Below are 16,258 nucleotides of genomic sequence, written 5' to 3' on the forward strand. Positions count from 1 at the left end.
CTTCTAGAAAACGGTAACAATGAGCAGGGTGGCGCAGCGAAAGTGGTTCGGCACACAACGGCACAATTCGCGTAGCGCTTCCACCCCTGAATATATAACATACACATGCATTTTGACCCCCCCCCCTTTCCCCAAAAATATTTGACTACGGTACACCATTGGAGTGTGGGTATGGGCAGGAGAGTGCTCACGTGGCAATAGGCAGATGTATGATGTACCGCACTTGCAGTTTAGGGGCAAACGGAGGTTGTGACAATGGTTGATAATATAAATTTCCCCGTAGAAATCCACGGTAGAAGTGAAGCACCGGAAGTTTTATTTACACCGACACGAGCGGTTATGTGAAAATCCTCGTTATCGAGGAGAGCTTCATCGGCACACTCATCGACACTGTCCGACAAATGCTCGGCAGGTGCCACCACTCGCCCGGCCGAACCGAGACACCGTCAACTGCCTTTCTGCACACCGGCACACTTTTCAAGCTCCACCATCACCAGCTCGGCGTCGCCGTAGGCGGACTTCTGGAACAACTGTTCTTGCTCTCCGGCCAGGTAGCTGGAAAGAGGCAAGAAGACGATCGGATCTCCGGATGCTCGGACTAGCTGGGAAAGAAACGGGCTTACTTTAAAAGCCCGTTGAGGATGGCATGGAGATGGTCCGCCTTCCGCTTGGATAGACTCATCTTCACCAGCAACTCGGGAAGTTTCACTGGAGAAGTAACGAAAGAGTGCAGATGTGACTTGGCACAAAGGAAGAAAGACTCTCTAGTGCTCTGCAAGCGAGAGTGCAGGGTACACCTCACAGCGCTGGTGCACTAGAAGTCGGGAGTAGTACTCCGAGATTTGAGCGCACAAAAGAAAAACCTCTGCCAGGATACTTTAGGAGAGAACAGCCCTCTGTCCTCTAAGTGCGTGTGAGCGGGCTCTTGGGAGTGAGCGAGTGCCCCGGCAAAGAAGTCAGTTCCGGAGCTCTTAGCGCAGAGGTGGCCAAACTGCGACTCCCGGCACCCCGGTAAGCGTGCCCTGTCTTGGCAGCCTTGTACTGCACAATGTACTATCGGGGAAAAATGAAATGCGAACCGAGGAGCGCGTGGCTCGCGGTACAGACTGTGCCTCCTGGAAGTGAGCCTAGGGTCGAGGGTGTGTGGCCTACTTTGATGTGTATACGCCCTTCGCTCAGAGCTTCCCAAGCTTCGGCTTTGCATCTCTTAGTGCACTGAAAGCTATCACCACTATCATTGCTTGCTCGACACGTGCGATGCGAAGAAGTTTGCCGCTAATAGCAGCTAGAGCGCGCACTCCAAGGCAAAGGCAAAGGCTTGACGGCATAGCTCCGTTGAACGCGTCGTTTGCGCCTTCGCCCGAGCACGAAAGGCGCCGTCGAAAGCCGTGCACACTTGTGGCCTCTGCTAGCACTTCGTGCAGCCTGCAAGCTGTGCACCGGGTTCCCTGACCCCGCACACCCACCGAAGAGCCTCAGGAAGTGCTGGGGCCCGTAGAGGAGGGCGGCGGACGACGGGCACTCCTCGAGGGACTCCTTGGGCAGCAGCTTGCAGTCGAGCGAGGCGGCCAGGGTGCGGGGAGGGTCCGGCGGCACCGTAGACGCGGTGGACGTTGCCGAGCAGACGCTCGTCGTTCGATGCCTGTGCGCCAGACCTGCGGGGGTGCAAGGTCACCACGTTCGTACCTGAAGCTGGGCATGACACGACTTGAACGGAACACCTTCGTTCACGATCCCGTTGCCTTCTGCTATTTCTGCCTCTTCGATCGTGAAATTAGATCTGCCAACGACACGAGCGTGCCCCCCCCAGTAAGTTCCCACAGCATAGTCTATTGACGGGAGTAATGAGAACTTCCAGTTATGCGCAAGGTACACCGTTACACTAAGCTGTTTTCGAAAGTGTGCTTTACGTTATGGGGTCTACAAGTATACGACTGAAGTATGGCCGTAAACCCCGAACCAAGGGTCAGGTCAAGGGGACGCGGGAGCAAAGCTGCCATGACCTCTGATGGCGACTGCCAGCGGAAGGTTGTCGGAGTCGCTCTCGTCGTTGGCGGACTTGGACGGGGACGAGCCGCCGGCGTTGACCGAATTGTTGCCGCTGCTTCCGCTCGGGTGACGGTCCGAGGAGCGCAGGGTCCGGCGCTCCGGCGGGCTTCCTGCAACGTTGCAGCCCACGTGCAATGCACGCAGAGATCGCAATCAGTTTTCTACACAAAGAAACTGTCATCCGCATTGCCAGAGAAAAGCAAAAACCAACAATTCCTTCCACCTTACAAAAACAGACAAACGTCGGTTTGCACATTTGCGTCTGCTTATGACCGTGTGCAGTACAACGTCTTGCAATCTTTTACGATGAGAGAACAGGATGGCGCCATCTGTTGGCAGCCTCGGAACACTCGCGACTTCCGTGCATTTCCTACTTTTTTCGATCGTCATTCTTTCTTGACTCGAAAATCTCTTCACAATGTTATCAACGACCATTTCTCTCGGATTGTACGTACATTCGATCTTGCAAATACAGGAAAACCTTCGCTCCAATGAAATGCAGTTACAGCGCCACTTTGTAGATGGCGCCAGAATCCGAGTGTATTCTTTAATTTAATCGAAGAATTCACCGTATCTACTTGAGTAATAGCCGCACTATTTATGAACAAGACCCTTGCTTCTACTTTCCTGCAAAGCACATATACAGCCAATCATTGCGTTGCACATAAATAACAGCGAATAACCAGATCGAAAACATGAATCTCTATACAAGTTCATTGCTCATAGATGGTATCTCTGTCCTGTAAACCCCTGGAGTCATGCTGTCGATCGCAATGATTGCCAATCCGCATGCTCCGCAGAAAAGCGAACCCTCGGGTTTACTTCATAAACAGTGCGGCTATTACTCGAGTAAATACGGTAATCGGACACGAGTGAATTGTTGGATTCAGAAGCTTTGGCTAGGTGGCACAAGTTGCCGCCCAACCAAGAGGGTTCAGCCGTATCCATCCATCCATTCTCTCGTCAAGAGAGATGGCAGGAACTCGGTCGTGATCAAGCGCGAGTTCCAGCTTCAACTTCCCACTATCCAAACAGACGCACGACGCAACTCCTTTGGCCAGTCACCGAAACACCCACCAGAGGTCCTCCGCCGCGGAGGAGAGGTCGCCCTCGCGTCCGTGCCGTTGTGTTTGCCAGACCGCCCCCTCGCCACGGCTGCAGAGTCCGCCGCCTGGCTGCTGCTGCACTCCGGCGCCTCGTCAGGCTCCTCCGGTGGCCTGGTCCTGGAGTTTGGTGCAGCCACATGTTGACGCAGGCAGGCAGAAATAGTTTGAATACCATCTATTCTCGCTGTTTCGCAACACCCACGTCTCAAAGGAAAAGCCTCCGGGTATCTATTAAAAACATTTATCCCTCGTTCTTCCGGGCATCAAGCAGGTCGACTCGTGTCGTCTGCAAGCGCTTGGCCGGTACGCATGCGCATGAGATTGTTGCCCAAGACTACAACTTGCAGCTCGGCAGAAGTACCGTAAGTAAATTCACGGACTTGTTCGGTGACGAGCCCATTCGCCCAAAGGATACTAATCCTTTTATTTGCAAATTATTTGCAATCCGTTTATTTGCAAATGCATGGCGCCCGGCATTTTCTTTACAGATTTATATCCAGTTCTGTTATACAACGTGGTGGCAGGATCGGTGCAACCAGTGTACAGTGACGTTTCGTTCATATGAACACGTCCATTCCCCCCAAAAAGCGTCCATAATGCGAGTTGTCCGTAATAATGCAGTCAAAATGCGAGCATTTACCCAGCTCGTCCCCAAAAATGTTGTCTATAAAGCGGGGACCCTACATATTAACGGTGTCCGTATTAAATAGACATGACTGTACATGCATGCAGCGGAACGGGCCGCGAAAATGCCTCCTACGCCCTAGAAGTACCCGGGGCAGCCTCACTCTCGGTTTCCTCCCACCCGGCCACCACGGGTCCCGAAGGTGAACTCCCAAGGTGGCCTGGCAGACGACACCCTCGCAAAACCTAGAACCAGGGTGCCCCTTCCCCCGACCGAACCGGCCCCCTCCACTCCCGAGTTGGAGAGGAAGAGGAAGAAGGGGGACGCACAGCGCTAGGGGGCGACACCAGCCGGTCACCAGCTGGTACTGCCTCTGCTCCACGCCGTACAGCAGCGACGTGGACAGGGTGAAGCTGAAGACGATGCGCAGCCCGTCCATCGCCTCCCTGCACAGCCCGAACCTGCACGAGCCACCAGAGTCTTTCGCCAGCAGCCATTGACACCACGATGCCCGCCACGCGTCTCCGACAGGTGCATTTACAGCGTCCTCGTTTTTCCTCCCTCTTCAACGCGACATCCGATGGCGGGACGCGCTGGCTTCTCCGACGAGATTTGTAGCCGATTCGGGACCAGTTTCGACACGGGGGTGGCACAAGACGCTTCTCACGAGATTTGAATTATCGAGAGTTGACCGCGAAGCCATTGACTTCCCTGCATACTAGCGGGAGAAAAACGGAGACTACAGATACCGCACAGACACGTACAGAAACCAAGTGGAGTGCAGCGGAGGTGACAGTGTTTTTGTGATGCCTGGAGCAGTTCGAGGAGAACTGATGCCCGGATGAAATTATCAGCAAACTCCACTTAAATATATTTTCACTCGGTAAAGCTGCCGCGAGACCTCCAAAACCAAGGTCTGCTCGATTAAATATGCGGTCAGAGTCCCTCAGTGTTCCCATCCAGCTTTGCGGCTGCTGGCACTTTCTTGGCTCTTTCACTTTCATCGAATTACCGCTTATATTGAATTTTTTTGCCGTCCCATTGACTTTGTTATAACGAGGGATTATTGTATGTACATTTAATCTTGCAAATACCGCAAAACCTTTGCTCTAGTGAAATGCAATTCCAAGACCACCTCAGGGATCGTCGTGTTCTCTCATCGCAAGAGGTTACAAGAACTCGGTAGTAAACAAACACAAGCGCGAACAAGCCTTTACAAGTGGCGCAACGGCTCTCACAAACCAGACAATTACCACCAACAGCTCTTACACCGGCGCCGAGTCGAACGACGTAGAAAGGCGCACCTGGCCTGAATGTCGGCCGGCGGAACCACCGGCAGGCGCGGCCCTCCATTCCGGTTCCCCGTGTTGGTGAGCCTGTCGGCGTAGTGACGCAGGTACGCCTCGAGCAAGTCCACCACGCTGGGCGAGCACGGGAGGCGCACCAGCTGGAAGCGCGAAAACGGATACGTCAAAGGGGGGACGGGGCCTCGGGCGAGATGTACTGGGTGTTTTTTTAAGGCATCACGGATTTGTCTCAGGAAAGCCGCGAAAGTTACACCAATATGGTCTGTGCAGGAGGGTCATACGGCCAGAGGACACAATACAGGGAGAAAATTGCCACGATACATTAATTAACTAAAATTTTCTAATTACCTTTTGAATTATAAAATATTTTAATTATAGAATATAAAGATATGGTTCCAATTAAAAACTTGCTGAGCATCGTAGAAAACCACTAAATAGGTTTCAGAACGATTTGGGGCACGTGGGAGGCTTGGTGGTGCCCTGATGTTGCCACTCGTGCCAAAAGGCGCGGGGCTAGCGGTGTGAAAGTGCGCCCAAGTGGTTCCTATGTCTATTATCAGGGAGTTTTAGCTAGTCGTTTTAACACAAAAAAATCGTCCTCGAACGCATCGCCGACGCCACGTTGGGGGCTTTGGGATGCTCTTCTTGTTTGTCTTTCCGACACCCAACGCTGGAGTCGTCACATCAAACCATGCCAGCACTGTCGACGACCCGGGTAAACAATTCTATTCAGATTGGCGACAGACTACATGGGCCCTGCCGAGCGTTATGCTTCGGACAGCAGGAGTTCATCTGCCATCCAGTTACTCTTTGCTTTCTTTGAGAGCTTAACTGAAATAATTTCAAGAACTACTCACAATGGTAAGCGATTGTGAAAGTCGTGAACTATAGCTGAGGAGCCGACTAATTTAACAAACGCACTGGGATCAAGGGAACGTGAAGGAAAAATAGACATAAGGAGGGTGGAGATAACCACGAAGAGATTATGTGACTGGTGGCATAGGTCGAGGAAAGTATGAATATTTTCTCATTCCCTTCCGGGCGACCTGTAGGGTGGAAGGTGTGGGCACGCGGTTGCATAGAGGTGCCTCCGACATGCAGATCGTATATAGTTTTTAAGAACAAATCTCTAGATATATACATACATTATTTACTCGCATATTGAACGCACCCCTCAACGGGCATCAAGATTTTGAATTTTCTTTTTCCCCCGCGTAATAAATGCACCTCCAATTTTTGGCTCCGCGAGTCTCGAACTGCGTCCAACTCAGCTAGCCACCAAGCCAATTTTTTTTTTTTTGCTGCCAAGCGGCTGGGTTTAGTGAAGCCAAGCCAAGCCGCTCTCGTAATAGCTGAAAGTGCATAGTTGTGGAAGTGATCAACCGTGATTCTGAGCAGCGCGCACACCTAAGGAACCTGGGGTTGGGGAATAGCCCAGCCCTGGACACGCTTTGCCCACCGGATGCATTGATGTCAACGAACCTGCCATCGTCTGTGGTCTGCTGTCGGACAGTGAAATCATGAAAGTGGTTAGGCCCAAGACCGGTCGTGTCGCTTTTCACGCTCAGTAAGCTTCGTAGGTCGCTTTTAGTTTGGCAAAAGGCATGCCGAATGCGCCCTAAAAAAGGTTAGCAGGTTATAGAGCATGAGCACTGTGGCGCACCCACAATCAGTGGAGGGTGCACCTCCGTTTGTGAAGACGTGCCACAGTACACTGCCGTGTCATAATGGCACCTACGCTGACATTTGCGCAAAGTGTGTAAATGCAAAACTTTTACCCTGCGTAACGATTGCAAGCCCCAAATATGTGTCAATTTTTGGGGAAAAGAAGTGTGTTCTTTATGCGAGGAAATACAATAGCTATGTTATATGAATGTAAAAAAACAAAAAAAACACTAGCTAGGTGTTTTTTCAAAAGGTTCAGCCGTGTCCATCCATCCATCTATTCAATCGTCATCACAGCTTACATAGTTACGATTCGGTAAAATATGTTAAATGTCGCATCCAATTTTGCGGAACCAAGCAGCTGCACCGTTAGCGATTTCGGAATCGTGCGCTCCAAAAACTACTCGCTAAAACTCCCCATTATCCGCGTCTTCACGCCTCTAAGTGCGAAAACGTAGACAAAGGCGCAGACCTCGTCTTGCAGGTAGTATCGGCTCTGCCCACTCCTCTACAACAAACCATGGCGGACGGCCGCGCGAGTCCGGCGGGTGCCCCACCTTGGACCTGCAGGTGACCAGGTAGCAGTCGTCTTCCAGACGCTCTTTCAGCACCCGGGGGATCTCCAGCTCAAACTCCCGGGCCACCTCGTCGGGCTCCTCGTCGCTCTCCTCCTCCGCCTCGTCGCTGTCCCTCTGGTCCTCCCTCTGCAACGCGACCGCCAGACGTTGGCCTCGCAAGAGGCTAGGCCTGCCTCAGAGTACGGTCAAGTGCCCCACTAAGAGGCATCAAGCCACCTATCATGTAGCATCTTTGACCAACTCGCACTGGAAGTGCCCTGAAACTAGGACAGTGCACAACGCTCTTTGGTCGTGCAGCGCGAAGTCGGTGCAACATCGAGGATAAACTGTGCCATGACTGGTGTACCGTGGCAACTGCCACCATGCATCACCTTGCGTTTTGTTTGTTTTTTCCTCGTGGACATCCTCGCGCAATGCCTGTCCGCTGTCAATTTTTTTCGGTTTTTTACTCGCAGATTTAGCGGTCCCACAAAAGTGAACATTGTGGAGATGAAGCGAATGATAATTCTATGGGCATATTTTGCTTATCATTGTTGGTTCAAGAGAAAGTGCCGCTAGATAATAGCCGTACCTCGGTGTCACCGAGACGCCTCGCAATGCTTTCCACGAAGTTCATAACTTTTGGGTGCTACTTGCCACCACACCAGCCACAGGTAATTGTGGCGATCGTCAGAAGCTCGTCGTCCTCGCCGTCAGAAGTGCCAAGGAATTAATCGAGCGCCGCCGTGAGGCGCAATCGTTTCCGCAAGGTCGCCATCTCCATAGACTGCGCGTCTGCTACTCCCGCCATTGCCTCGATTCACACTCCTGGCCGCAACGCCCGACGGGACTGCACCCTGGTGCACCGTCGATTTTCTGGGTGTGCGTTGGGTCAATGAAAAGCCACACCGAAAGGCTGTGCTCCGTCGATCGAGGACGTCCAGTGTCCAGGTTGTCTCCAAGTTGTTCGAGTTACTCGTCCGTTTCGAGCCGGACCCGATCTCAGCAATTCGTGTCGATTTAGGGAAAGCTACGGAACAACCCACTAGCAACCACAAAATTGATGGAAAAGTTGCCCCGTCTGAAGCGGGCCTCAGATCTGAGAAAATATGCGCAGTACATTGGTATGTAAAACTGAATACCGGACAAGCACCCATTCCCCATTTTTTCGCGATTATCTTGAGATTTTGAATGGGCGCTTGCCCGGTATTTTACGATATATTGTTTTCTCTCTAGCATATCAAAAACTCTGACATCGGTATCAAAATATACAAACATGCAAAAATTGGTGGATGTAAATTAAAGTCCTATGCGTCATGCATTGCTTCAAAAAACACGCACACTTCTGCTGTCTCACTCGGATTCTGTCTTTTTGGTTTCTGTAGTGAGAACAGCGTTTCTTATTCCATACGTTTTGTAAACATCCCCTAAACTCATCACCTGTGGCGATATCTTGCAAAATTTGTATTGATTCTGTTATTCTTGTGGTGGAAATAATGTTTGAAGTCATCTAAACACCCAAAACCCCATCAAAAGGCCTGCAATTCATTATTTCACATGACAATTATCTGAGCCAGAAAAGGTGGCAAAAACACACTTTGAGCTATGAAAGAGAGAGACAGATCTTGAGTTATGAAAGAATCCAAAATTGACGCCTGTGCTGAGAAATTAAATTCAAAATAGAAGTTAGTTTCGGTTACGTTCCAAAACGTGCCCTCCTGGTGTAAATATTACGTTAAGCACCGTTTTTGTTTTCAGGATAAAGAGGGGACGTGCACACATAACACCCTATTTTCCTTGTATAAGCAGGAATGATTTGTATCGCTCAGTGAAGCCAGCACACTAAACAGGCTCAGCAACTGCTATACAGCCACGCATCACCGAAATGAGTGGCGCCACCTATAGTGAATTGGAGTTGCGAATAGCGGGCAATGCGCGGCGCAGCGCAGTCAACGTTGCTGTGTGCATACAGCCAACACTGTTCAGAGCATCAACAACTGGAAGAATTGTTTTGTTTGTTCCTTACTCTTCGAGGCGTGAGGGCGAGAGAGAAAAAAGAGTGTGGGGCGGAGAAGGAAGAGAGCAGACGACACGCGACACTGCCACTGCGCGACTGCACCGGGTCAACAACGCCGTCACGCCATCCGCCCATTTCGTTGATGAAATGGCCGACGTCTCCGTACTGCGTGACGTCCAGTAGTTGACGAGCGAGACCAATGTTGCCTGCTGCGAGTAAGGTTTCGGTTTCGCTTAGTGATTTTCGTTTAAACGAGGTTTGCAAGGAAACTATTTAACTTTTCGGAAAGCGAACAGCATAGAACTGTTTAAAAGTAGTTTTGACACGATGATCACCCGTAATCCAAGAATTTTCGGAATTGACCGGAGTTGCCCTCTAAATAAAGCACGGTCGAAGGTACAGCATAAGATGGTCTTTCGGTGAGGACACACAGCACAACGAAAGCTGCGACGCGAACGACCACATAAAGTCCCTTCGGTGAGCACCCGAGTAGCCCGTTCCGACGGCGTCACCACTGGGTGGACGGAGCGACTTAAAAACAGAAAAAGTGTCTCTTTGTCGTGGCACTCGAGCATGCACGGTTTCTGCTCGGTGCGTCTGCTCCGACCTCGACGGACACCCGTTTGAACGCTGCTCCCTGGATCTCTCTACTTCAATGCGCTCGTAGAACTTTCTTGCTGCCTTTAAGGCACGAAACTACAGTCAATGACAAAGCTGAAACTAAGCAACACACACATAGCACAAGTGTCAAGTTCTACAAACGAGGCACACCCAGGAAACAACTACCGTAATATCCTGAGAATTGCCTTACCCCCGCAAGATAACCCGCCCCCTATTTTAGGCTCGATTTGCTATTTTTTTTTTTTTTTCTTAGCCACCGAAAAATAGCTCATTTCTAGTAATTGTGGCGTTCAGATCAATGATGGTCTCGGCATAAGTGCGGATAGTTAGCTATGGTGGGATACAAGCGAACATTGCTGACTGGGAAGTAGTCATCTTTGCTTCATTTCCCCTTTCCGCGATAAGAAGGTTTGCAGAAACGCATAACCTAAAAATAGCATTTCTTTTTCAACTTTTCTCGATTGCACACCAAAAGTTAGCCCACTCCTAATTTTTACCCGATATGCTCTTTGATTTGAGGTGGGCTAGCTCTCGGGATGTGACAGCAAGTATGAGCGTGTCTTTAACAGAGAAGCATAGGAAGCAGAGCCCGCGACAGATTACCACAAGCCGCTCATCAGAGAGTCACCTGGTGGTGCCACTTGCAACCGAGGCGAGGACTTTATCTGGCAGCTGCGATGTGCGCAGTGTACACGCCTATACATCTTTACATCGTGGTCGAAGACTAGGGGACGGATGCAACCTGGCACTTGAAAGCAATTTCCTCGCGATGCGGCGACCAACCCACCTCCGACTTGTCGGAGTCGGACGAGGAGTCCTCCCGGGCGCTGCTCGAGTCGCTCCTGTCCCGACGGCCGCCCTCGCCCGGCCCCTTGCTCCTGCTCAGGCTCTCTTTGAGGATGGCGGGCACTTTCCGCCGCTTCGAGCGGCTCGTCTGCAGTCTGCGACGGGGGACCACCTCAGTCGGTGACGTGCCCCGGCCAAATGATAGGACTACTTCACTGGCTGAGGGCAACGAAAAGAGTGCGTCTCGAGCGGAGTCACTCTTTGCGACTCCCAATACATGCTTTGCACCGACGTCACATCACCTATATTGCACCACCACGGAAGAGAGAGAAGAGAAAGCTGCTTTCGTACGAATTTTGAGCGACGGGATAATCTTCTATGACCTTCTAGAGGGAGAATAGCAACGGCTAGGCAAGCCTGCGGCAACGCCACCTAGAGCTGAAGGCCACGGCGTTCCTCCGGTGACATCACGCGAGTCGGCGGGCGAGCGCCGCCGGAAAGCGCTGGACCGAAGGCAATTGCGCATAGATTTACCGACATAGTATGGCATTTTTATTGACCCAAACGTTTGTTAATAGGTAAAACAGGGTTTAAAAACATCTATATGACTAGGAAACATATTTTATTACACGGGCAACTTATTAGGACGGACAATTACTGTTATGATATGTAAGAACAAGGTTAACGACGTTTCGAGAAAGGTGGGTTTTCGTTTTAGGCAAACAACTCTTGGGTGCTTTATTTATTTCCACATGCAAGTAGACAAAAACAAACATAGAATAATTGCCCTGAAACATTATTGTTAGAAGTGAAAGGACCCACCCAAATGCATAACAGTAACAATCAAGTAGGTGCTGCCAGCACATATGTGGTTACTGAATTCGTCTGTGGAGCTACCTAATGAAAAGAGTGTTAAAAAAATTGCGGACTGATGCTATTTCGCAGTTTGAAAATATGCTGTGTGTTCAAATGTAATTTTATCAGAAGTAAATGAGTAGTTTAAAAATAAACTACAGGCAAGCTGGGAAACACTTATCATAAAGTAAATAATCCGAGACTGGGGCACGAAAACGAAAAATTAGAAGCAGAAAAGACAGGAAAATGAGGGCGGACACCGTCTAAATCAAAGTGTACAAGCTTTGATTCAACTGAGTGCAGGCAAACTTAGCAAGCGTAAAGTATTATTTTCAGTAAGGAACACCTGTGTTGGAGCTTCATGCACACAACTACCTGCATTAATTCACATTTCGAATAGAAGCTGCAAATTAAAGTTTTCTCACCTTGAAAAGTTTCAAATTTTATCTTCCCATATAACCATACTTCTTGTATCCATCTTGACACGATTCGCACACAAACATCTTAGATGTTGTTCTGCAGCTTTCGCGACACTAAGACACAGCATGTAGGCTTTAATGCCGTTGCACGATGACAATGTTATGACAACTGTTGCGCTGAATATAAATTATTATTTTGATTTTAGAGTTTCATATTTTCTTTTCTTTGACTTGCAATTAGCCTCATGAGCCTGGCCGTTCAGCCTTCCACAATAGTTTTTCAGCAGAATGTTTGTGCTGCACCTCGACAGTTGGCAGGCAGTAGTTCCATTGTGAGCTCAATGACGAACTGACGCTGGTTGGTAAAATTCTTGAGCAACAATGTAATTGTGCCTTACGCCATTAACGACGAACATAGTTGGATAAAGAAGCCTCGCTCAATCCAATTTCTTGACAAGAGAGTAGTTCTCCTGCGTGAGTGAAACTTGCCGTCTTGTCTTCAGCGGTCAGCGCTGCCCCGCATTCCTGACACTTGCAGCTTTTTCCAAGTGGCATAAACTGCGTATCCTGCCACGCCCATATAGGACTGGGAGGGTCTCATTTATCGCTAGTGACACCGACTCTTCCACAACGATCATGTTGTAGCTGGGCCGTGGCGTGTCTACTTGTTTTTCAAACTCCTCCCATCGCTCGTCTTCGCACGTGATTGTCGGCAACATACTCTGCAATCACAGTTTATTTTCACCTTCATAGAGCTGCCTATAAATATGTGACATTGCGAGCCAGCCAGCAGCCGGTACTTTCCGAAACAGTGTTCCCAGCTATCAGTCTGAATCTTCCATAGTAAGGCATAGCTCAGCCCGAGGTTTGTGAAACAGATTCCATTGATTCCTTAAATAATATGCGCCATGGAGACAGGAACAAGAGAGGGACAGAGATCGAAGGCTACAGGCTCCTGACCTTGGTTTGGGATTGGGAGCTTGCGCTACAAAGTTTCTAAAACAAAGAGTGCAAGCCAGCTTGTACCTGTCAGCTTCGCTGCAATGTCAGCATAAAATTAAACGAAAGAAAAGTAATTGAAAAAAGATATGATGTGAAAATATATTGATGTTCTCACCCTGGTATGCGTCGATAGCACCAGATTTTCTCGAGGGGTCGCCCGCACCCATGCTTTTCGCTGTTCTTCATCCTCTAGGAACTTAAATACAGGCACTTTTGTCGAGGACACATTCCGTAGTTCCCATGGCACCCAGGGACACGGCATTTATGAGGCATGGCTAGCCCGAAAGCTGACGTAACTCGCCAAACACTGCACGCTAACCACCATGCACAACAAGCACAAGAGGCGGTTAAAGGAGTTTGCATACTCCTGCCGCGAGTCTCGCGCAAGCCTTCCGTGGATGTGCAAAGGAGGCAAAAATTGTCATTGCACAACTGCCCAGGGAGGATCGGAAAAAGCTAAGAAAAAAAAAAAAAAGGGCGGAACCTGCGCCATTTGGCATCCCGGGAAAAACAAATATAAGGAAAAAAGAGAGCATGTATAGCGGAAAAGCCATCCTTCGAAGTCGGCCCTCTCGTCGCGAATCTGTGACGTCACAAATCGGAGCACTGCGGCCGTGGCTCTAGGTAGTGTTGGCCTGGGACACACAAAAGAGAGTCCCGCTGAGGGAAGTTCCTTCTTCCCCTCTTCTCTGGTGGTGGCCACAGAGCTGCTGGGATGACGTCAGGTGCGAGGCACGTATAGGGGTTGCCACTAATCGACGAGTATGGCGGCCAAAAACAGGTTTCCCTTGCATGTGCCAGCTCGACGCGCAATGTTTTGGGGCTCAAATCTGGACACCTGGCGAAAAAGTAGACAAAAATCCGGTGCTTGCGACTCGCCGGCATCACGCTTGACCTTGGTGCCGGATTTCTTTGCCGGCTTTTTCACCAAGTGTTTAGATTAGGGCCCCTGGTCTAAGCAGGGAAGTATTGACTTCAAAATTAGTTTGTTCCAATATTGATCAACTACATTCATAACGTGCGGTGGTGCAAGCAAGCTTTCAGAGGGTTAAGGCTCGTTCACACACTTGCAACCGAGTGTGACCCAAAGAGACAAGACCTGCTGAAACCTTTTAAAATTTTGTAGGACGAGAGAATACAGTGGCACCCTGGTGCCATCTATGCGGTGACCCTGGAACAGCATTTCACAAGAGCGAAGGTTTTGTGGGATTTCCAAGGTCAAATGTGTGTACTACCTATGAGAAAGGCTCATTTATAACACTGACAAAAGTTTTTCGAGCCAAGAGAGAAAAGATAATGCGTGAGAAAAAATAGAAAATACGCCGGACCGCCAAGTTTCACTGCAACCCAATAGATGGTGCCAGTGTCCTCTCGTCGTAAAAGATATTAAGAGGTTCCAAGGCACTCGGTTTTAAGAGGTCGCAAGTGTGTGAACAAGCCTTTAGTTTTCTTTGGGGAGACGATAAAAGGACTACCTACGGTCCTCCTACCACGCTAATGAACGTTGCTGAACGCAGAATATCTGGTTCACACGGTTGCGTAGCTTGCGTTCAGAGTGACCTTGGCAGCGCGCTGATACGACGCTAACGAAAAAGTTACCGGGACAGCTGTTTGCCCTACACAATATGAAAAGCAATGCAAGGTGCGCCCAATTTCTTAGGCCTTTATGAGTAATAATTTTTCCCTGCAACCTTGTCGTTGGTGCTCTTTTTGTTGGTATGGGTACAACCAACACAACTTCTTACACTTTTCTTCAGTGGCCATCGCGCCAACCGCCGACAACACGTAATCATAAAAGCCACAAGAGACGGGCTGATATCGCAAAGGGTCTGCTTCGGCCAGCTCAGTGTTTTCCCGCTAGGTGCCATTCAGCCTGCGTAAGTCGCAAATACCCGCTTTCCCTTAAGCGTGAGCGAAGGAGAATGTAGAAAAGTAAGTCTGCCATTCATGCACGCTCACAAAGTGTCATCATTCAAGACAACATACGTGTATTTGTATACACGGCTTGCACGTGATGTCATCGTACCATGCTGATGGTGATTCCTACCTGTTCTTCCACAAAAAAAGCAAGTCAAGTCATTCCTACTTGTTCTTCCCCAAAAAGCATGGGTGTCCTGGTGATTCCTAATGTAACTCAGAAAACGTGAACAAACGCTCCTGTGAATGGGCTTTCAGGGCGAGGGGGCTCGCGGCGTACGAAGCGCTTGAGCGGCGTACCTTGCCGAGCACGCACGCTCAGGCGCTTCGTCTTCGCTCGCACACAGCACCTCCGTGCTCGTGCCAGCACGTGCAGCCAGTGGAATGCACGCCGGCCAAATCAAGTTCCCCCTGAAACGGCCCTTCCAGAGTGCCTGTAGGACCGCGTCGGCTTCGTCCCAATTACCGCGGTCCCAACTCACAGCTTGTGCGCAGCCTCCTCTGCGAGCCTCTTCTGCAGCTTTCGGTTGTCCGGAGTGTCCGGTAGGATGAACTCCTCGGCCACGCAGCGGTCCCAGCTGGAACGCAAGGCGGGACGTCGTCGTCCGAAAAATCGGGCGGCACCGCGGCCTCTAGACAGAGCGTCACCTGCTGTTCCAGCCGCTGAAGTGGATCAGGTACTCGGGCATCTTGCGGCCGCGGTTGTCCTTCTCGACCACAAGCTCCAAGACCTGGCGGAGAAACGGGCACTCGTTCGAACTCCGAGCGGAGAGGCGACCTCAACACCGCGGTCGATCGTTCGAGCGGCTCTGCGGCCCGGAGGTTTACCTTCGAGTCGTAGAGGACTTTGGCTTTGGAAGAGTCCGGCTCGTAGCAGAGAACTTTTTCTCCCTCGGTGAACTTGAACTTTACGCCGCGAGTGGAAACCATCTTGGCGATGGCGCCGGTGGGGAGGCAATTAGTGGATCTTTCGCACACGCTTCACTCGTTTGTTAACTACTCGTTTTGCCTTTCATTGTTTTGTTGTTGTTTTTCTCGAGAACAGAGGAAAAACAAAACATCCAGCAGCCTGATACAGCGCACAACAAAAACATAGCGGAATAACGGGTTCGGGAAAGATAGCCTCGAACCCTTTTCCCACCGAAAACCCTGAAAACTATAAAACGGTCATTAAATAACCGCATCATTAAGATTGTACTGTGCGTTAATTTCAAATGAAAGGCGAAATTGAAAGATGAAATGTTAATTAGTCGATTATTGAGCTGGATTCAGTTTTTCATATCCGGAGCAGACGGGGGGCTGCTTCCTGTTTTCACGTAATGGCGGACAATG

At 50.0% G+C, this 16,258-nt stretch overlaps 1 protein-coding gene across 2 annotated transcripts; it reads right to left on the reverse strand.

Annotated features, from left to right (window-relative positions):
• Positions 1 to 299: 299 nt before the first annotated feature.
• LOC8029891 (male-specific lethal 3 homolog) lies at positions 300 to 16,257 on the reverse strand. 2 transcript variants are annotated; one of them, XM_029991277.4, is made up of 12 exons: positions 15,755 to 16,257; positions 15,575 to 15,657; positions 15,409 to 15,504; positions 10,735 to 10,888; positions 7,310 to 7,456; positions 5,085 to 5,227; positions 4,110 to 4,241; positions 3,127 to 3,272; positions 2,004 to 2,159; positions 1,467 to 1,655; positions 624 to 708; positions 300 to 555 (listed from the first exon to the last, which is right to left on the reverse strand). In XM_029991277.4, the coding sequence occupies exons 1-12, from the start codon at positions 15,854 to 15,856 to the stop codon at positions 447 to 449; spliced, it is 1,542 nt and encodes a 513-aa protein (XP_029847137.2). In that variant the 5' UTR covers positions 15,857 to 16,257; the 3' UTR covers positions 300 to 446. The 2 variants fall into 2 exon arrangements, with proteins under 2 accessions (XP_029847137.2, XP_029847141.2); XM_029991281.4 differs by lacking the exon at positions 4,110 to 4,241 and having other exon boundaries at positions 15,755 to 16,071.
• Position 16,258: the final 1 nt, after the last annotated feature.

The sequence above is a fragment of the Ixodes scapularis genome, unplaced genomic scaffold, assembly GCF_016920785.2.
Source record: "Ixodes scapularis isolate PalLabHiFi unplaced genomic scaffold, ASM1692078v2 PGA_scaffold13__105_contigs__length_92229423, whole genome shotgun sequence".
NCBI classification, from domain to species: Eukaryota; Metazoa; Arthropoda; class Arachnida; order Ixodida; family Ixodidae; genus Ixodes; species Ixodes scapularis.